This window comes from Acipenser ruthenus, chromosome 7 (genome assembly GCF_902713425.1).
Source record: "Acipenser ruthenus chromosome 7, fAciRut3.2 maternal haplotype, whole genome shotgun sequence".
Lineage (NCBI taxonomy): Eukaryota > Metazoa > Chordata > Actinopteri > Acipenseriformes > Acipenseridae > Acipenser > Acipenser ruthenus.
Genome location: NC_081195.1, coordinates 20638958 through 20661895, shown reverse-complemented (window position 1 = coordinate 20661895; position 22938 = coordinate 20638958). Strand labels below are relative to the sequence as shown.

General features: G+C 38.7%; 1 protein-coding gene across 1 annotated transcript in view; it reads left to right on the top strand.

Annotated features, from left to right (window-relative positions):
- The window catches only part of LOC117416080 (V-type proton ATPase subunit B, brain isoform-like), a 69152-nt gene extending 47530 nt beyond the window's left edge, over positions 1 to 21622 (top strand). The window contains exons 11-14 of the mRNA XM_034027123.3: positions 9532 to 9614; positions 15399 to 15503; positions 17698 to 17827; positions 19919 to 21622. Of these exons, the coding sequence (XP_033883014.1) occupies positions 9532 to 9614; positions 15399 to 15503; positions 17698 to 17827; positions 19919 to 20061 (461 nt within the window). The 3' untranslated portion in view covers positions 20062 to 21622. The remainder of the gene's footprint in view (positions 1 to 9531; positions 9615 to 15398; positions 15504 to 17697; positions 17828 to 19918) is intronic.
- The last annotated feature ends 1316 nt before the right edge of the window (positions 21623 to 22938 follow it).

Genomic DNA, 22938 nt, shown 5'->3' with positions numbered 1-22938 from the left:
GTTTGTGATAGCTTTTTTTTTAGCTGGATTGATTGGCCAATTTCTTTTTTTTTATTATAGTAAAGCACCCTGGGATGCTCCACATGAAGAGCGCTATATAAAACAATATTGTTTTCTATAATAGTCAAACCTTGCTATTAACCACTTCAACACCATTACGTACGCACGTACGTCAATTGAAAACCCACTTACAGTACCATGCCGTACCTGCGTACGTCAAGTTTCCCATTCTATTCTATGATCGGTTTCTCAGTCTAGCATGGAATGTGCAATGAAAGTTGGGGGAGGGTCAGGTGACATTTTTATCCAATTGCATGTCATGTAGCAATTCCAGTCTATAGCTGTGGGCGTTTAGAAGACTGAGATATATTGCAGGAAGCCAGTCAGCTTTTACAAGTGTATATATATAGTGTTTTAAATTATTATTATTATTTTTTTAATTTATTATTAGTTTAAATTGTTTAGTTATAGTTTATATAGTTTTTAGTGAAAGCTAAACATGGTAACGTACGTGGTCTTTCTATAATGAGCAATGGGAGTGAAGTTGGTTCGGAGGATTTCGATACTAGCGACAGTGATGCTGACTTATCACTCAGCGATTATGAAGAAGAGGATGTGGAGCCAAGAACCGTACAAACTGTACAACCAGAAGAGCATGCAGCTACTTTACAGGTAAGCCAGCTGCAAACGGGAAGCTGTTTGGTTTGAAATGGCAGTGCTGTGACGAAATACTATCAAAACACAGCTCTGGGTATAGGCAGTGCGGAAGCCAGATCCATCACAATGCCTGCGCAAAGTAGCTGTGTACATGCATTTGTGACTATCCCTCCAACACAAGCAAAGCAGACACCGTAAAAAGGTACAGGATCTGCTATGAAAACGAAAACAAAAGAAAAGACACAAGAAAAATTTGCAGTGGTTGTGAAGAGAACCACGGGTTCTGTTGTATTGAACATTTCAATAAATAGCACAGAGCAAGTCGATACTGGCACACGTTTTGATGTCATTTGATTTTTATTTGATAATTACTGTTTACTGATTTATTATTATTGTTATCGTTATTAGCAGCGTTTTTGTTTTCATTGTTAAAAAAAAAACAACAAAAGCAACATTTTTATCTCTATATTGAATATGGGTATGTAGTACACAGCAGCATAAAGGGTTAATGAAAAACACAGTTTAAGTCATATATTTGTGTTTTACTCATCATATGTTATCATTTTATAGCAATTACAGGTTTGAAAACATTATTATTATTATTTTCAAAATCTGGTACCTGGGAAGGGGTTTCATTTTTACATCTGGAGTTGAAGTGGTTAAGACCACTCAAAGGACCAACAAAATGTGGCCTTAATAGGGGTTTGGCCTTACTACTGAACATCCATAGTTGAAACATTTGCCAAAGAATTGATCCACGCTCCAGATAAGATGTGTAAAGGGTGTTTTGCACATTGAAAAAATCTAAATTACGTATGATATTTATTATTATTTATTTCTTAGTAGACGACCTTACAGTTCTATACAAAAAATACATATCAAGCATTACAGTACAATTAAGAGCAAGATACAGAATACAGTGACTTTAGTCCTAGTAAGAGTAAATACAAAACACAGTACGATATCATTAGGGTTAGATACAAGTGCAAGTGAAATACAAAATACTACAGATTGCGTTAAGTGCAAGATTAAATACAGTAAAATAGGGAGCACATAAGTGCATTAAAGGCAGAGTGCTATATAGTCCAGAAGGGAAGAGTTGAGTTTTACAGGTATTGTCTGAAGAGGTGTGTCTGGAGGAGCTGGGCAGTCCTGACATACAAAGGAAGGTCGTTCCACCACTGCAGGGCGAGGGTGGAGGAGGAGCAGGCTCTGGAGGCAGGGGAACATAGAAGAGGTACAGCCAGTCTTCTAGTGCAGGCGGAGCGGAGAGGTCAGGTGGGGGTGTAAGGAGAGATGAGGGTCTGGAGGTAGCTGGGTGCAGTCCGGTCAAGCGAGTACAAGAGTCTTGAAGGGAGGAGATGAAGGGGATTAGAGCAGGAGCAGCAGCTTGAAAGAGGGGAGTGGGGAGAGGGTCCAAGGAGCATGTGGTGGGTTTGTGGCCCTGGAGGAGGGAGGAGAGGTCAGAGTCTGAGAGGGGGGAGAAGGAAGGTGAATTAGTAGGGGAGACAAAGGGTGTTGGGGTTGGAGCGGGAGGAGGTGGGGGGAGGGAGAGCTGTTGAAGAGTTTGCAGATATCCGAGATTTTAGAGGAGACGAAAGAGGCAAAGTCATCAGAGTAGATAAAGGAGGGGGGGAGGGTTGAGGAGGGAGGAGAAGATAGAGAATAGTTTCTGGGGGTTGTTAGTGGAGGATTGGATAATAGATTGGAAATAGGAGCATTTAGCAGAGGAGAGAGAGGGAGGAGAGGAGGGAGCAGTAGAGGTCTAGGGCAGCAGGGAGTTCTCTTCCATTTCTTTTCAGCAGAGCACAGTTTGGTTCTTGCTGAGCAGAGGAGAGCCAGGGTTGGAGACGGGAGGGGCAGGCAGGTCCGTAGGTGAGGGGACAGAGGGAGAAGAAGAGGGTGGAGAAGAGGGTGGAGGTAGCAGAGTCTACAGAGTTGTGAGAAGGAGTTGATAGGAGGAAGGTGAGAGAGAGCAGTGGAGGCAAGGACAGAGGGGGAGAGAGCGGAGGTTACGGCGAGAGGTGACATTGGGGGTGAGCAGGGAGAGACAGAGAAAAAGATGAGTACTTAATTTTGGTTTGAAACTGGAAAATTAATGGTTACCATGCACAGGCATGATGGAAAATACTGCACAGTGACTGCATCTGTATTTGTCACCTTCTCTTTTTAATTGTTGTGCAAACTCCATGGCAGTACATGTATTTAAGAAAAATAAAACCGTGCTCAGTTGTTCTTGGTGCTGTGAAAGAGCGGGCTGGAAATGTCCTGTCAGCGCTCCGCTCCACCAACTACCTATATACAATTGGCTCTCTCCGCTCCGCTCACACACTGTCCCCAACGCAGAGTCAGATTAACCAATATGACAATAACACCATTTGCCATAATATGCAAAATATGGGTTAGCATAGGGCCCCCATGTCCTTTTAATCCAGCCCTGCGTGTACAGCTACTGTAGCGCTGCTTCTACTTGATAAAAGTATGACATGAACAGGGGAGGAGAAGAGTAATGTAAAATACTGTAAGGAAAATGCAATGCATATTTTTCATGGTAGGCAGTCAAATACATGATTCCTGTGAAATCCATGATGTGAATTTTCTGGGGTCTACATATAAGGCTAGTCTGCACTCAATCTATATCTAGTTTATCTCTTCCTCACACAGCCCTAGTAACGTCAGGTCTGAAATACTGTCTCCCTGACTCTTCTTCTCGCTCTCCTGTGCAGCTCTTCTGCTGGTTCTGTGGCACCACCTGGTTTCAATAAGTGGTACTTTTAACACATGCTGAGGCATCTAGTAAAGTTAGCGTCCTTAAGTGAATATGGTTTGCATATCAAATACCTCCCTCGCGGTATTTTGTGACGTCATTTGCATACATGTCCAACCATTCACATTATTCATTATATTTAAATGACTCAAACGCTGTCATTTTTCCACGCGCTTATTTCCACGTACTAGGTTGCCTGCCACTGGTTCATGAATACAGCAGGTGTAAAAAGCACACAGTAAAGGGGCTTACTGCGTGCAAAACATGTTATCTCTGTTTTACTCAATGACCCAAAACCTTGGGTGGGAGGAGTTTGCTGAGAGGCTGTAGTGCTAATCGTCGTGGGTGGTAGGAGCGGAATTTTGCTGTACTTTAATTTTTTTATTTTTTTTATTTGAACAAATAAACCAGTTCATGGAAAATACAAAAGGGGGTCAAAATTGAAAAGTTTTTCCCCCCGACTTGCATTTATTTCTCCGCTCCGCATTGTATAACAAGAAAGGTGTCGTTGGAAGAATTCAACCAGCAAATGAAATTGAAAAAGGGAGGCTTTTAAAAATACAGGCTAGGCTGGACAATACTGTGTTTGTGTTTATTAATATTTATGTTCCTAATAACTTGAAGCAAGGTCTTTTTAACACTGATAATGATGGCGTGGTGGTGTTGGGTGGGGATTTTAACTGTACTATTGATTTTAATAACGATAGGAATAATGAACCTGATCCCCAATCTGCGAGAGAGCTGGGTGGAGTTTGAGTCCAGTGACCTGGTGGCTGACATCTGGAGGTGTCTGCATCCCACCACACGACAATACACCTGGTCCCAGTCTCGCTCAGAGCGCTTTTATAGAACGAGGCTGGACCGTTTCTATACATCACAGACCCATTTTAACAAATATATTAAGGCCAGCATCACCCCTAGCAGTATATCAGACCACACTGCCTAATTGCTACAGTTTTACTCCATTCAGAGCCACACAGCTCCTCATACTGGCACTTTTAATATAAAATTTACTACAAGATGCAAAAATTAACACACAGTTTAAACAGTTTTGGAATATATGGAAAAAGGAGAAAAAACATTAAAAATCTAAGTCAGTAGTGGGATATTGGTAAAACACAAATAAAATTATTCTGCCAGCAGTACACTCCTGATGCGACCAGGTCACCGAAAGCAGCGGTGAGAAAGTTGGAGACCAAAATCCTCCAACTTGAAAAGCAATGTGGACACTAGCAACAGAGAACAGATGCTAAGGGAACAAAATAACGCTCTTGGAAGTCTGCTGAAGGAGAGGGTGAAGGGGGAGCTTGTGTGCTCTCATTTCACAGAGCTAAGGGACATGGACGCTCCCACCAGTTTCTTTTTCAGCCTGGAAGAGGAGAGCAGACATACAAAAGATGCACTGCGTCCGGACGTCCTGCGGCAGAGAGCTTTACAGTCGGGAGGAGATCAGAAGGAAGGTGGTGCAGTTCGACAGTCAGCTGTACAAGGATGAGCCCTGTGAACAAGAAGACACTGACCAACTGTTCCAGGATTTGCCTAGATTAGCGAGGAGGAACAGCATAACCTGAACGCACTACTGAGACCTGACTGCTGCTGTCACACAGCTCTCTAATGACAAAGCTCCAGGGACAGACAGACTGCCTGCTGAATTTTATAAAACATTTTGGAAAATAATGGGAGAGGCACTTGTTCCAGGTGCTGAGAGAGAGCCTCAAACACAAAGAACTGCCCCTCAGCTGCCGCAGGGCAGTTAATTACATTGCTGCCCAAGAAAGGAAATCTGTGCCTGCTCAAGAATTCGAGACTTGTATTGCTTTTATGTCCTGATTTTAAAATAATTTCAAAGTATGTGGCAAACAGACTTTAAAACAAGTATTGGAACTGTAGTGCACAATGATAAAACATTCTGCATACCTGGATATTATTATTTATTATTATTATTTATTTCTTAGCAGAAGCCCTTATCCAGGACGACTTACAATCGTAAGCAAATACATTTCAAGTGTGTTCATATTCCATTTTTGATAACTTGTTTTTAATATGTGCTTTTTTGATCTGTTGCAAATATTTATGATTCTAATGTAGGACTTGTCTCCTTGGACCAAGAAAAAGCATGTGACAGGGTTGACCATACATACCTTTTTAGAACCCTGGAAGCCTTCCTGGTTTTGGCCCTGTTGTTATTTCTTATATTCAGCTTTTATGTTTAAATGTTTTTAGTATTTTAATGATTAATAATAGGCTAAGTCAGCCTTTCCCAGTGTACAGTAGACATGGCTGCTCTCTGTCTGACATGCTCTACTCACTGGCCATAGAGCCTCTGCTGCACCTGGTGAGGGTTAAGCTGACTTACAGCAGAGTCTAAGCACATTTCAGAGAACATCTTCTGCACACATCAACTGGGCAAAATGTGGCACCTTCTTGTCAGGCAGTTGACTTGAGGACACCCCCACTGTTCTATCTGAGGCATTGAGGTGGGACAGGACAGGTATACAGGTATTAAAGTGCTGGGGGTGTTCCTCAGAACCGAAGCGTACATGCAGAAGAACTGGGAGGGCCTGGTGGACAGGGTGAGGGGGTGGCTGCAGAGATGGCAGGGACTGCTGGCTCAGCTGTCTTTCGGGGGGGGGCGGGGGGTCCTAGTTATCAACAACTCCGTGGCCTCCATGCTGTGTCACAGGCTAGTGTGCCTGGACCCTCCCCGGGGCATGGCTGGGGTTTGACAAGCACCTGTTTTTAATTGAAAATTCTAGGTTTGACAAGACAGGTCTCCCATCTTTTTATCAAAGTGTTTTTAATGCCTGGCCAGCAGTGAGGGTGGCTAGGTGGAGGGGTCCCTGACAGGCCGGTCCTTGCTGGAGGAGCCTCTGTTCTTTAATCAACTTTTCCCTGTGCAGTTTTTTCAGTCAGTGGTGCTCTGTGTCAGCTTTGTGAAGGCAGAAGTGACCAGGCTGGCCAATCTGATGGATCTCTCGCTGGTTAACTGCTGCCCAGCTGGTTGAGCGGCTGAGCTGGCATTCGGGGAGGCTGGCAGAGAAAATGATGAGTGGGCTAAGATGCTCCATCTCCCCAGGACTCTGGGGGCCTTGAAGGAGGAACAGCACAGGGCAGAGGCAGGACTCCATCTTCCCTGGGCTGCTAGTGTCTCCAGCAGTAGGTGAGGAAAGAGAGGGAGATGAAGGAAACATAATTTTACCACTTTTAAAGAAATAACCCTTCACACAGCAGAGAGTAAAAAGCTGTATCAGCTGTATGTAAAAACAGTTGCGTGGGCTGGTAGACTCTAGATGGAGGGCTCGCCTGTCGATAGAGGAGGGGCAGAGGCTAGTGTGGAGAGTGCTTTAAAGCTACCCCTCACCAAGAGAGCAGGAGACCTGCAGTGGAGGATCCTGCACTGTATCGAGTCTACAGGCAGGTTTCTTCACAGGATTGACCCCAGTATCAGTGCAGAGTGCTGTTTTTGTTCTACAGAGGAGAAATGTTTTTTTCCCACATGTTTTTAGTGAGTGTGAAAGACTGAGGCCACTTTTCCATCTCATACAGGAGCTTCTGCAGGGCCTAGGCTTTGTTTTTAATGAATAATTATTTATTTTTGGGGTCCCCTACAGTTTCAAAATTAAGAAACATGTGTTTTAATCAATTTTATAATGGGTCAGGCAAAACTGGCAATTTTAAAATCAAGTAAGAACAAACTCTCTGGATCCGGGCTAACCAATGTCATGGTGCAGTTCAGGCTGCTGGTGGTCAGCAGGGTCAGAGTGGATTTTGAATATTTCAAAATGTTCAGTAATCTGGAAGGCTTCCAGGAGAGGTGATGTGTGGGAGATGCCTTGTGTGCTGTGAGTGAGGAGGGTGAGCTCCAGTTTATGTTCTAGTTTTAATTTTTCTTGGTATTTTATTGTTTTACAGTGTTTAATTTTGTATAAATCTGTTTAGATATTTTTGTATAGTTTTTATTTTTTTATTTGTATTGTGTTTTTATTGATATTTTATGATCCTTTTATTTGTTTAAAATCTGTTTTTTAGAAAAACATGATGTTGTTTTTTTAGGATTTTAATGCTGATGCACTGGGGAGGTTTCAGGTGATCTCCGGAGGCAGCAAGAATCTTAATTTTGTTGTATTTTACCTTATTGTAGTTGAATGGATTTTAATTCACCCCACCGCAGGATTCTTTAGAGACCTATTCATTGTGGAGGAGCCTGAGGAGTCAAAGCGGTTCTTCCAGGGTCTGCCTCAGGTACCTGAAGAGGACAATAAAACACTAGAAAGTGTTTTAAGTTTTAAAACAACTGTTTGAAGCCCTGGAAGAGCTTAACAGTGGAAAGGCACCAGGAATTGATGGACTACCAGTTAAATTGTATAAAGCTTTCCGAGATGTGTTGGGAGAAGACCTATATCAGGTGTATGAGAAGAGTGTAGCATCAGGAGAGATGCCAGTGAGCTCCAGGAGAGCTGTTGTTACTCTGCTCCCCAAGAAGGGAGACCTTTGTTCCATCAAAAACTGGAGGCCTGTGGCTTTGCTTTGCACAGAATATAACATTTTGGGAGGACTTGTGCAATGTAATCAGATGTATTGTGTACTTGACAGATCGATCTATGGTAATATTTTTTTTAATAAGAGATATTTTAGTTTTTGGTTTCAACGTAGGGGCAATTTCACTGGACCAAGAAAAAGCTTTCAACAGGGTGGATCATCAGATTTTACAGAGGATTGGGATGTACCTGTCCGCCTGTTAAATGTAGGGAGTCTAAATGATTTTCCTCTGAACTCGGTGGAGAGTAAAGAATTGTACAGGGTATGTGTGAAATCCTGACATCAGCAGCAGCTCAGGCCCCTCTCTGATACTCACTGGAGGGAGAAGCTGGGGTTGGGGGTGGAGGAAAGTATTCAGCCAGCTTGGAGAACACTATATAAGCCACCATTACCGAAGAGAGTGGGAGATTTGCAATGGAGAATACTCCATACTATAATTGTCACAAACTCGTTTGTAAATTTTGAGGTGTCGGATAAGTGTCCATTTTGTCCTGAAAGAGATTGTGTTTTGTTGTTTTATGTGCTGTAACAGGTTAAACTCAATGCTAAAATATTTGAAAGATTTAAATGAGGAACTGGGTTTTCAATTTACTGAGGTAAATTTTATTTTTGGTTTTAAATATTGTAAAAATCAGAAATACAGAGTGCAGCTCACTAATTCTTTGTAATGGCACTGTTAAAAAGCAGGAAAAACAGAGTGGGAGGTTTATCCAACCAAGATGCAGTAATGATTTGTAAAATGCTTGTTTTGTCAAAAATTAAACTAGAGTTTGTTTTTCATAAGGCAGTGCATAACTTGGAAATGTTTGAACTTATCTGTAAGAGGTGGGGGAACTGTATAAACAAAAAAATAAGAGATGGAAAGAAAAGAGTAATTTATTTTTTTCTGGATATGGATTTGTGTAATAGTTTTGTGATTTAATGTATTGCAAATGTATTTTTTTGTGTTTTTTTTTTAATAGTGAATAAATCTTTCAAAAAGTGTATTTATCTCATATATATACATTAATTGTTAAATGATTGCTATCATTCGGAGTGGGTTTTGCTAAAAAAAAAAAAAAGACATCAGATATTGAGTTATTGTTTTTTCTATAAATCCGTCTACGTGCCTCTTTGAACTTGTCTGGAGGGGGTGGGGGGACAGACGACATGACTGCTTGTATCTACTTATCTAACTTGTCGTTACTATACAAACTAAGAATGCAGCAAAATGGCTACATTTTCTTGTTAATTAGAAAAAAAAGATATGGGTTTTGAGCACTAGATGCAGGAATACAGGGACTTTTCATTTTATATAAAAGGCAGCATGAGTCATTGGGGAAGACGACATTTTAGAATACAATACAGTTTAATTGTTGACTTTGAAGAACACAGTGAACTGCGTTGTAAAGAATAGCTTTCTGGAATGATATAATGATTACACATATTAAGTGTTATATGTGCCAGCTCGAAACATTACAAAAGGCCTTGGATAACAGTTTCTTCTCTTTTTTCTTCATTTTTATTAACTGCCTTGTTTCCAAATTGTTTTGAACCCCTGTTAATGTTTGCTTGTATTTTCTTTACAGATATTACCCATCCTATTCCTGACTTGACTGGCTACATCACCGAAGGACAAGTTTATGTTGACCGACAGCTTCACAACAGACAGGTAAAGAATAAACTTTTAATAAAAGGAGACACCCACCCAGGAGAAAGTCACATATAGCCATTGGTGCCAGGTTTGTACAATTTTTGGTGGTGCCCAAGGGTCAGGGGGCAGATTCTCCTATATTTGGGGTTAGGAGAAAAAATGAAAATAATCTCTTTAAAAGCCATGTTTTTAAACAACAAAATATCTGTTGGATAAATCTACATCAAATCCATATTTGGTGTGACCACCCTTTGCCTTCAAAACAGCATCAATTCTTCTAGGTACACTTGCACAAAGTCAGGGATTTTGTAGGCATATAGTCAGGTGTATGATTAAACAATTATACCAGAGGAGAGGCCCCTGTCTGAGTTAACCTCTTTCTACTGATAAGACTTTTTGCTACAAGCACATTCTAAGGGCTCCATCTGGGTTATTACATTAGGTCAGTGTTCTTGCTGGATCTTTTCATTGAAGCAAACTCAGATTTCTGCAATAATATTTCTCCTTGTTTAACAACTTTTAAACACAGTACAGAATTTTACAATATTATAATATTATTGCCCTTAACAGTTTACTTGTAACAATTGTCTTTTAATCAGTGTCCAGTTTGCATATCAGATATCAGACTGCTATCAGACTGCTCCCAACTTAATTACTTAATTACCTTTCTATGACACCATCCTTTTGATCTTTTAATTGATTAATTTTCCAATTCAACTGAAAACTAGATTTTACACTCAACAAAAATATAAACGCAACATGTAAAGTGTTGGTCCCATGTTTCATGAGCTGAAATAAAAGATCCCAGAATTTTTCCATACTCAAAAAAAGCTTATTTCTCTCAAATTTTGTGCACAAATTTGTTTACATCCCTGTTAGTGAGCATTTCTCCTTTGCCAAGATAATCCATCCACCTGACAGGTGTGGCATATCAAGAAGCTGATTAAACAGCTGATTAAATCAGAAAACAGCTAGGGACAATAAAAGGCCACTAAAAATGTGCAGTTTTGTCACACAACACAATGCCACAGATGTCTCAAGTTTTGAGGGAACGTGCAATTGGCATGCTGACTGCAGGAATGTCCACCAGAGCTGTTGCCAGAGAATTGAAAGTTCATTTCCCTACCATAAGCCGCCTCCAATGTTGTTTTAGAGAATTTGGCAGTACGTCAAACCGGCCTCACAACCGCAGACCACGTGTAACCACGCCAGCCCAGGACCTCCACATCCGGCTTCTTCACCTGCGGGATCGTCTGAGACTAGCCACTCGGACAGCTGATGAAACTGTCAGAAACCGTCTCAGGGAAGCTCATCTGCGTGTTCGTCGTCCTCACCAGGGTCTTGACCTGACTGCGGTTTGGCGTCGTAACTGACTTCAGTGGGCAAATGCTCACCTTCAATGGCCACTGGCACGCTGGAGAAGTGTGCTCTTCACGGATGAATCCCGGTTTCAACTGTACTGGGCAGATGGCAGACAGCGTGTATGGCGTTGTGTGGGCGAGGGTTTGCTGATGTCAATGTTGTGAACAGAGTGCCCCATGGTGGCATGGGCAGGCATAAGCTACGGACAACGAACACAATTGCATTTTATCGATGGCAATTTGAATGCACACAGATACTGGGACAAGATCCTGAGGCCCATTGTCGTGCCATTCATTCGCCGCCATCACCTCATGTTTCAGCATGATAATGCATGGCCCCATATCGCAAGGATCTGTACACAATTCCTGGAAGCTGAAAATGTCCCAGTTCTTCCATGGCCTGCATACTCACCAGACATGTCACCCATTGAGCATGTTTGGGATGCTCTGGATCGACGTGTACGACAGCGTGTTCCCGTTCCCGCCAATATCCAGCAACTTCGCACGGCCATTGAAGGGGAGTGGGACAACATTCCACAGGCCACAATCAACAGCCAGATCAACTCTATGTGAAAGAGATGTGTCGCGCTGCATGAGGCAAATGGTGGTCACACCAGATACTGACTGGTTTGAAAGATATCTGTGAAGAAGTTAGAAAACTGTGGATTTGATGAGCAGTTAATTGCTTCTTTTCTTCCCTGAAAGCCATTCATTTTGAAAACCAACATAGCATTCATAACATATTACAAAGCAAAAGTACTTCAGCGTGTTTTTTTTTCATGCAATGTATGAAAAAGAAAGTATGTTTTAAAACCTAAATTACTCAGCTGATTTCAGACAATGACATTTCTTTAATCAAGCTCTGCAGTGCTTTGAAATGGACAACTCTGGCCCTTCCTGGCCAGGTTTTGTTCCATCCATGCTCTTTAATTGTTTAATTGAAGCAAATAAACCTCGAGCTAGATCCTAAACCAGGTAACTACTTTAATAAAACTGTTAAACGAGGGGAGTCATTCCAGGCAGCCACTCCAGTCAGCGAAAATCAGAGGCAACATTCTCTGATGTTTTAAACGAAATAAAAGCATTCATACAGCCATTTGCGGACACCTTATCCTCAGTCAGTATCAAAACCAGCAATTTGAGTAAACGGGTGTCCAATATTGAACGAGAGAAACAAGGTTCCACTCTTAAAGTATTTTCATCCATTCCTGCAGTAAATGCAACCTCCACAGCAGCTACCGTCAATTTCGGTTCTACACCAACCCTAGTCCTTACAGTAGAGCCTCCGGTCTACAACCTTGCATCTGCAACAGCATATGGTTCCTCCGTCTCAACCGCTCCCGCCTTCACTCAATATACCCTCAGATTCTGTGAAGCATAATAGAAGGTAAAGCCATTAATCTGGTTTCTCTATTAATGGTTACATCTGAATTTCTGGACCAGAGAGTGGAGTATTGCGGAGATTTATCAGTAACGCTGAAATCCAGAGACCCCAGATTACTGAAAAATCGAACTCTGGGGAATTTGTCCTTGCCTTTGCTATTTACAAAGATGTTCCATGTTCAGTATACCCAAACCGCAGACAAGAACTGGATTGTTATGAATTCTACATAGTGGAGCTATCTGTCAGATATGGAGGACCATGTTTTTCGATTACCACAAATCATTTTCAGCAAAAGCAGCAGCTATTTTGGCAACAGAGAACCTCATTATCAACTGGGCACAGCGCGTCTCAGAAACGTCAGGTCCAATTTATTTTCACATGTGCAGTTTATTTTAGATGCGCTGTTTAAAAGTATTTTTTTCACAGTAAAACAGGTTTAAAAGGTAATGCATGTCAAGAGGACACTCAGTACTGCATCTCCAGCCCCACCCCACCCCTTGTTCACTGTATTTTTCAAATGCCTCTTAATAATAGTACATACCGATAAATCATCTCTTGATCACTCGTTTTATCACCAAACTCCTCAATAATGCAATCCAAGTTGTTATTTTATTACTATAACATCTAAAAAAAAGCTCTGCAAATGTCTGTTATTCTTTGAGCGTTGGATGCTGAAGCAGCTATCTTGTTTGTTTATGTCTGTGTTATCTATCTGGTGTCGGGTCTATCAGTATTCATGAGATACGCCCTTTTTTTATGGCTCCTATCGGTCTCACTCGTCCATTGAATGGCCATAGAAACCTTTTTTTTGCGTCTTTTTGATGTCGGGTCCGACATAGGACTGCAAAGGGTTAAACTGGGTGGAAATCAATCGACTGATAACTGTGATTGAAATTAATGTGGAAGTCATGTTAATGAGGCAGAATCTCTTGGATCCTTTTAAGACCCAACTTGACAACGTTCTGAGATCAATCAGCTACTAGGAAGCGGGAAAGCTTAAAGCCAAATGGCCTCCTGTCATTCGTAAATGTTCTTATGTTCTTAACTAGCCGATGCAGAGCACTGAATTTGGTGCAATAATCTGAAATGGTCTCGCAGTAACAGCTATACAGAAAATTGCTCCTGATGTACACCAAAGTGGTCCTTTTTTGCTTCAGAATACATTTCAAGCAAAGTTTGGGTGTTTTGATTATCTTAAATCATTAAAGTGGAAAACTATATGCTTCAAGCTGTTTGTCTTTAAAAAAAAAAAAAAAAAATATTCCTCATAATGCACATGTATATTTCTTTGTCTGAATGCTTCATGTGTTCCACAGTATCAAATGGCAAAATCATAGACAAGGAAAAAAAAAAATAGCAAATATATTAAATGATTACTTTTCACAGGTTTTTACAAAAGGGGACACGGACAACATGCCCCACATGTCGACCTGTTCCTATCCAGTTTTAAATAACTTTAGCATAACAGAGGCAGAAGTGTTAAAGGGACTAGGAGCTCTTAAAATAAACAAATCCCCTGGGACGGATGAGATCCTCCCAATAGTACTCAAAGAAATGAAAGAAGTTATTTACAAACCGCTAACCAAGATCATGCAACAGTCTCTTGACACACGGGTTGTACCGACAGACTTGAAAATTGCAAACGTAATACCGATCCACAAAAAGGGAGACAAAACTGAACCAAGTAACTACAGACCAATAAGCCTGACTTCTATTATATGTAAACTTATGGAAACTATAATAAGATCCAAAATGGAAAATTACCTATATGGTAACAATATCCTGGGAGACAGTCAGCATGGTTTTAGGAAAGGGAGATCATGTCTAACTAACCTGCTTGACTTTTTTTAAGGATGCAACGTCGACAGTTGCAAAGCATACAACATGGTTTATTTAGATTTCCAGAAAGCTTTTGACAAAGTCCCGCATAAAAGATTAATTCTCAAACTGAACGCAGTAGGGATTCAAGGAAATGCATGCGCATGGATTAGGGAGTGGTTAACATGTAGAAAACAGAAAGTACTGATTAGAGGAGAAACCTCAAAATGGAGCGAGGTAACCAGTGGAATACCACAGGGATCAGTATTAGGTCCTCTGCTATCCTAATCTACATTAATGATTTGGATTCTTGTATAGTAAGCAAACTTGTGAAATTTGCAGACGACACAAGAATAGGAGGAGTGGCAAACACTGTTGCAGCAGCAAAGGTCATTCAAAATGATCTAGACAGCATTCAGAACTGGGCAGACACATGGCAAATGACATTTAATAGAGAAAAGTGTAAAGTACTGCATGCAGGCAATATATATGTGCATTATAAATATCATATGGGAGATACTGAAATTGAAGAAGGAATCTACAAAAAAGACCTAAGAGTTGACTCAGAAATGTCTTCATCTAGACAATGTGGGGAAAAAAGGCCAATAAGATGCTCGGATATATTGTGAGAAGTGTTGAATTTAAATCAAGGGAAGTAATGTTAAAACTTTACAATGCATTAGTAAGACCTCACCTAGAATATTGTGTTCAGTTCTGGTCACCTCGTTACAAAAAGGATATTGCTGCTCTAGAAAGAGTGCAAAGAAGAGCAACCAGAATTATTCCAGGTTTAAAAGACATGTCGTAAGCAGACAGGCTAAAAGAATTTAATCTATTCAGTCTTGAACAAAGAAGACTATGCGGCGATCTGATTCAAACATTCAAAATCCTAAAAGGTATAGACAATGTCGACCCAGGGGACTTTTTTGACCTGAAAAAAGAAACAAGGACCAGGGGGTCACAAATGGAGATTAGATAAAGGAGCATTCAGAACAGAAAATAGGAGGCACTTTTTTACACAGAGAATTGTGAGGGTCTGGAACCAACTCCCCAGTAATGTTGTTGAAGCTGACACCCTGGGATCCTTCAAGAAGCTGCTTGATGAGATTCTGGGATCAATAAGCTACTAACAACCAAACAAGCACAATGGGCTGAATGGCCTCCTCTCGTTTGTAAACTTTCTTATGTTCTTAAAATCTTTGCTGTCTAGTAACAAGAAAACAACCCTTTCTCTTTCAGATTTATCCTCCCATTAACGTTCTGCCCTCGCTGTCTCGGTTGATGAAATCCGCTATTGGAGAGGGGATGACTCGTAAAGATCATGCTGATGTGTCCAACCAGCTGGTAAGACACTTTATTAATACCACTTCTCTTGAAATGCATTATGGATCTCACAGCCATGCTTTATTTGCCCTTCTGTTATTCACTAATAAAAGAATGGCTGACATTTTAGGGTTTTGACTAGTAAAGGGAAAATAAAAACAAAGTGAATGTCTAAACAATATATACTTTTTTACAGATTTGTTATTTTAAAGAAAGCATAGATGAATATCAAATAAAAATGCAGTATCCACATCATGTTAATTATTTTTAAAATAATTTTCTAAAAAGTATATACAGAAAGTACATTTGTAGTCAAAAGTTCACATAACCCAGTGGAAATTAAAAATTTCTAGAAATGTTTCAAAAACAAAGAATTCTAGGAAAAATCTTTTGGAGGAAAATTTTGCTTTTGTGGATGAGAAAAAAAAGTTACAAGAAAGTTACAATTATTTATTTCCGTAATTTTTTTTGCAAAACTCCACAAATGCTATTTCAAAAGTATTCATATCCTAACAAGGAGAATGAAATTAATGTCTAGTTGACCTTTAGCAATAATAACCTCTTTTAAACGATTAGGATATTTGTCAATTAACTTTTGGCATGATTCTTTTGTGATTTTTGACCATTATTCAACGCAAAGTTGTTCCAGTTCATGCAGATTCCAATGACTTTTTTTTGTGCACAGCCTTCTTCAACTCATACCAAAGATTATCATTCTGATTTAGATCGGGACTTTGACTAGGCCATTCCAGAACCTTGATTTTATTCTTTAACTATTCTGAAGCAGATTTTGATGTGTGCTTTGGATCCTTGTCTTGTTGGAATGTTCAGTTGCGCTTTAAAACAAGTTTTGTAGCGGAGGGTTTCCAATACATTTTACTAAATATTATAACTAAATTTCCTGTGCTATTAGAGGAAAAACAGCCCCATAGAAGGATATTACCAATGCCATGCTGGCAGTAGGTATGGTGTTCTTTTATTTGTACGCCTCACCAGTCTTTCTCCAAACCTAACGACTATCAGCAAGACCAAATAGCTTGATTTTTTTTTTTGTTTCATCACTCCACAAAACCTTTGACCAGAACTCCTATCCATCATTCAAATGCCGTTTTGCAATCTTTAAGCAATTTGTCCTTGTTATGTTTTCCTAAGAGTGGCTTTTTCCTTGGCCTGTGACCATTGAGACCTTCACCATGCAATACTCGACCTATGGTTGAAATGGAAACCCCAGTCCCACTTGCAGCCAATTCACTTTGAATATCTTTGGCAGTTAATCTCGGATTGTTATTAACCTTCCTCACAATTCTTTTACTTGTTCTTGGGGGGGAAAAAAAAGCTTCTTTCTTACAGACTGAGGGAGTGTTGTGACAGTACCATGAGTTTTGTACTTCTTGATAATAGAAACAGTTGTTGAAATTGGGATACTCAAATGCTTGGAAATCTTCTTGTATCCTTCTCCAGCTTTGACAATAAATGATGTTCTGCCTAAGGTCTTCAGATAGCTATTTACTTTTTCCCATATTGATTTATTGGTAATGACAGCAATCATCCTATGTCTAACCCTTCTATACATTCTAAGAATGTTCACCTACAACCCAGCATTTTGTAGACTTTTCTAGAATTGGGTTCTGCATTATCATATTGAACCTTGTAGGCAGTACTATCATAGCATGACCCTGTCTAGGGGTATGAATACTTTTGAATGAGCATATTTGAAGTTTTGCAAAAAAATTACTGAAATAAATAATTGTAGACATCTATTTCTTGTAACTTGTTTTCCATCATCCACAAAAGCAAAACTTTTGCTACAAAAGATTATTCCTATAATTCTTTGTTTTTGAAACATTTCTAGAAATTATAAATTTTCCATTGGGGTATGTAAACTTTTGATTACAACTCTATATATCTATGTCATTGAAATGATACAGGCCCTTTTGAAAGTACAAGTCAAGAGGCTGGAGGCTATGTGTTTATCACAACACATTCTGTACTGAGACAGTACATGGAGGGCAGTCAATCCCCATGTTGTATAATGCAGAGTTTAGCTTTATTAATTCAGGTGTTGGATGTGATTGACACCTGGCTATTGTACAGTCTTGGATATCTTTGCCACTGCCACAATTATGTCAGGCTGTGTTTTTTTCTGGTCAGAAACTAGACTCAAAGTGGATTTACTATACGCTTTAAATCAGACGTTGTGTTTTCTCCCCCGCAGTATGCCTGCTATGCTATTGGGAAAGACGTCCAAGCAATGAAGGCAGTGGTGGGTGAGGAGGCTCTCACCTCAGAGGATCTCTTGTACCTGGAATTTCTACAGAAGTTTGAAAAGAATTTCATTGCTCAGGGTAAGGTGCTTCTCCCAGCTTCTTTTAAAATGTAAAAAGGACAAGGGTCAATAATATGAAATATTTACAATGGAAATTATGTCACCTTTAATGGACCTACCATAGTGTATATTTGCAGAAATTAACTTGACTATTTCCACATGTGTATTGAATCCTATCTAGGCCCATTTGTGCAATTCTGCTCATTGTACTTTGCATTTTTTGTTGAATTTTAATCAATATCATGTTTAAATATTCATCACATCTCATAATGTTAAACAGATACTGAAGACTGGAATTTGGCACTCACATACTTCATTAGTAAATGTTTTACTTTTGGCTGTTGGAGGGTTAAATGGAGTTTTGTATGGAATAAACTATTGTAAACTGTTAAGTATGGGTTCAATCAGCAACCTAATTTCATATTCGATTATCGTATAGGCATTTATCAACGATAATCGATGCATTGACGTTTATTTTTCAAAATAAACAACAAACATTAGTTTTAGTTGTGTGGTTTTTTTTTGTTTTGTTTTTATTATTATTATTTTATTATTATTATTTATTTCTTAGCAGACGACTTACAATTAATACAAGATATCACATTATTTTTTACATACAATTACATTATTTTTTACACATTATTTTTACATACAATTACCCATTTATACAGTTGTTTTTTTACTGGAGCAATCTAGGTAAAGTACCTTGCTCAAGGGTACAGCAGTAGCGTCCCCCTCCTGGGATTGAACCCACAACCCTCCGGTCAAGAGTCCAGAGCCCTAACCACTACTCCACACTGCTGATTCAATAACTAAAAACACTCTGTGCATAATAGTTAAACAAACTTACGCCACAACTTAAATTCAAATTAGAACACTTATGATTTATAAAAAAAGAAATACAAAGGACTTGAGTTTCTAACAACTGAAAAGAATATGCATGCGCCCGCATCAGATGTTCCTTTTAGTTTAACATTGTAATACAAAAAAAAAAACTGTATTTTAACAGAAGTCATTTCTATGTCAACTTGTTCATTGCTGTTAACATTTTATGTCCAAAGCAAAGCAAAACATTTTCATTTTAATTAAGCTCACAAATCCTGACTAATTTAACTACCATACTAAATTCAGCTTTTTATATAATATTTACATATCATCCAAACACAACATCTTTTGAAACAAAAGAAGGTAATCGGCAGATTTAATAGATTAAAAAAAAAAAAAAAAACGTATTACCTTAATTTTAAATTAAAAAAAAGTGAATACAATAGGCCTACTTCGCATTGGACAAGCCAAATCAAATTGTAGAGGCCTAAAGTGTGTATCTTAGCAACGCGCTGACGTTGTTTATCTACCTACTAGCACTAAAAGAAGCACACTCTCACACACTCAAGGTTTTAATGCAAACTGGCAACAGGAGACTTCAAACTGGCCTCTAATTTTGATGCATCGATTCACCAATATGTAATCGAAGCTCTGGAAATTTAAGGACAGATGATCAATAATCGATGCATCAATTTAATAGTTGCACCACTACTGTTAAGTAAAACAACAATCTGGAACAGTTTCATTAATATATAGAGGATACACCAAGAATGTTCATAAAGTACTGTAGTAATTTCACAAATGAAGATACAGGAGCAATATAACACAGATGAGACTCCGAAGTGCATTGTGTGCGGCTATGAAATGACCACCACTCTCTATGAACATTCATGGAGTATTCTGTTTATATTACAATGATGATTGTGGAAAAGAATATGTTTAAACAACTGATTCCATGGGACTACTTTCCGTGCGTCAAGCTCTGCATCTGCTTAGAAATGCTGTGTAATTCGGAACACTGCAATTGACTTAGTCATTCTGGTGATGGATTTGAATGAATACTAGATTCTAAAATGAGATCATATATATATATATATAATTTTTTTTTTTTTTCACACAGGACCACCGAAATATATGAATGTTTTTCAATGCTTACTGCTTGTTAAAGCTAATAGTATAGATTCTAGCGATTGACCACAATATTTGTTTTTATATAGAATGTGTGTCATTTCAACTGGAAAACAAAGGTATGTATATTAACATGTACTTCTTTTGTTACCCACAGGTCCATATGACAACAGAACTGTGTACGAAACCTTGGATATCGGCTGGCAGCTGCTTCGAATTTTCCCCAAAGAGATGCTGAAGAGAATCCCACAAAGCACTGTGGCTGAGTTTTACCCGAGGGAATCGTCTGCTCGCCATTAAAACAAAACGGAAAGATGTTGATGGAAAAACTCCCATTTATGTCATTGTAATTTTCAGAGATAGACCTTTTGTGTTTTCAATAGTATACTTCCATATAACCACTCTCCGATAACTTTACTCTTTTGAAGTGTAGTGGTACTAAGTTTGAAATAGTATTGTACCTGTTTGTTTGTTTTTTTTTTTTTTTTTTAAGGGTGTCTTACCTTTTGAAAAGCATTGAAATAAGCAGACAATGTAAAGGTTTGATAATGTAAAGGTTTGATAACAATACCAACATGCAATTCACCACATAGGCAATGTGTAGAAATTATCATTTGTTAAACAAGATCAGAGTAATAGAGAATAATGTGTTCTTTTTTTATAGTAAACTATATTTAGCATACTGGGGGGTTTCAAGATAGACTTGCACCTGATCAATTGTACATATTAACAGATTAATATGTATTTAAAGAACACAATAATTTCGTCTCAAATTTAAAGTGTTATTTAATTATTTCAATAGAGCAGATCATGGAAAGATTCCACACAGACCAGCAGTTCTAATATACTTATACTTAAAAATAAATAAAAATGGACCAACATATACATATGACACGCACACTATTAAATTGGTCTTTCTGTAAAGTCAATTAGTGTTGAAATGTACTTTTATCTACCAAATGCATTTTTATTTACAAACAAAAGTACAGCAATAAAACACCCTTTTATTATAACTAAAGTACTATTTTTTATAGTGCCGAAATTGATTAAAAAGCAAAATAAATAAATTGTGGGAGACGCAATAAACACTAAATAATCAGTGCGTGCTATGGCCGATAGTAATTTTGCTGATCTTGTTTAACGCATTGGATGAATACCTGCAGATCTCATTGATAACTGATTTAAAGAGCATCTTTTATGTGAGAATTGTTATCTATTCATAGTGGTGAAATGTTTGCTGCCTTGCGATTAACCCTTTTTCATATCCATACTTAGTCTTTGGATGTCAGATGCTACTGAAAGATAACAACTGTATTTAAACAATGTTTACAATCTCTGTGTTGTATGTGAGTTAAAATAGAAAGCACTTAGAATCATTCCTGTTTGTGCTGATGTCATTTCCATGTTCTTTCATACTTTATTGGATTTGGTTATAACATGTTTACATTAAATTCTCAAGACACATATTAAGTATGTATGTACTTAGGCTTTTGACTGGAGATCCATCATTCGTATTAATATTCCTGCATTAACATTTTTTTTTTTCTCTGTCCTTGATTAATTGTTTCTGACTTACGGAGTTTTGACCTGTATAACCTATACTAGGATTCTATTTTTCAAATGTACATTAAAACTATTGCAAAGTAATTTCTGGTCAAAATATTTGACAGACCATTATAAGTCGGCTGTTAAATCATGACAAATATTGGTTAAAAAAAAAGGGTATGCCTATTTAGATTCTTTATAGTTGTATGTCTATGAATAAGAGTATGTATTGTGTTGATTATTGAGGACCTGTGTATCTACGTTGTATAAGGTCACCTACGTTAACTAAATGTCTCATTAAACAGGAGAAATTTGATTCAATGGAAATTATTTTTAAATAATCCCTAAAAACACTTGGAAGTCTATTTGTTCAACCATGCCCTGTTGGGATAACCCACAGCTGGATTCATTTTGAAGCTCTGGGGAATACCCTTGCACGGCCTCATGCACCTCTACACAAGATAAGCCCCTGGGTTTGTATGGGGGTCTACAAACACATGCACTGTTGAAGAGAAAAAAAGTAAATATCTATCAGAAATCCAACTACAAGGCTTTAATATTATCAATCATGCTGTTGTAAAGTAAAGCAAGTTTAGAAACGTCTCCACACCCACGTCTTCCATTTACACTTCGGTTCAAATTTGGAGTTGCTTATGCTTGGATACAACCATTTGGACTTGTACATGAAATTATACAGTTGGATTAAGTGCAAGTTAAAAATCTGAGAGAAATACAGTAATGTTAACGCAAAGAAATAGGTACTAGGTTGTTTCTTGTCAGTTTATTTATTTTATTGTTTTACCTACAGTTGTTTTCCCGTCTGAAAAGGCAGTAAGAGTTCCACCTAGTTGTTTGGTACTGGTTTTGTAAATTAACAGGCAAGTTAATGAAAGACTAGATTTAAATGCTTTGAAAATGTATTCCACTCAGTTCATGCTCATTTGCAGTGACTTGTTTGGACATTTTTACCACTAAATGAGTTTCTGCACAGTGATATGCAGTGCTCAATAAATCTTTTCCATGTATTTCAAGCTGGGATGATACTGGAGGGGGGGGGGGGGGGTTCAGAGATACTTGGATATCATTTGAACGAGGGGCCTCGCTAGTATAATTTATACTTGCTGGGTAGGGAACCTTCACCTTCTTCAAGGATTCCAGGGTGTCGGCTTCAATGACATTACTGGGTAGTTGGTTCCAGACTCGCACAATTCTCTGTGTAAAAAAGTGCCTCCTATCTTGAGGTGTTTCCTCTAATTAGTACTTTCTGTTTTCTATATGTTAACCACTCCCTAATCCATATGCATGCATTTCCTTAAAAATATAAGTAAACCATGCTTTGCAATTATCCATTGCGATGTTGCATCCTCGAAAAAATCAAGCAGGTTAGTTAGACACGATCTCCCTTTCCTAAAACCATGCTGGCTGTCTCCCAGGATAATGTTACCATATAGGTAATTTTCCATTTTGGATCTTATTATACTTTCCATAAGTTTACATATAATAGAAGTCAGGCTTATTGGTCTGTAGTTATCTGGTTCGGTTTTGTCTCCCTTTTTGTGGATCGGTATTATGTTTGCAATATTCCAGCCTGTCAGTACAGGCCCTGTGTCAAGAAACTGTTGCATGATCTTG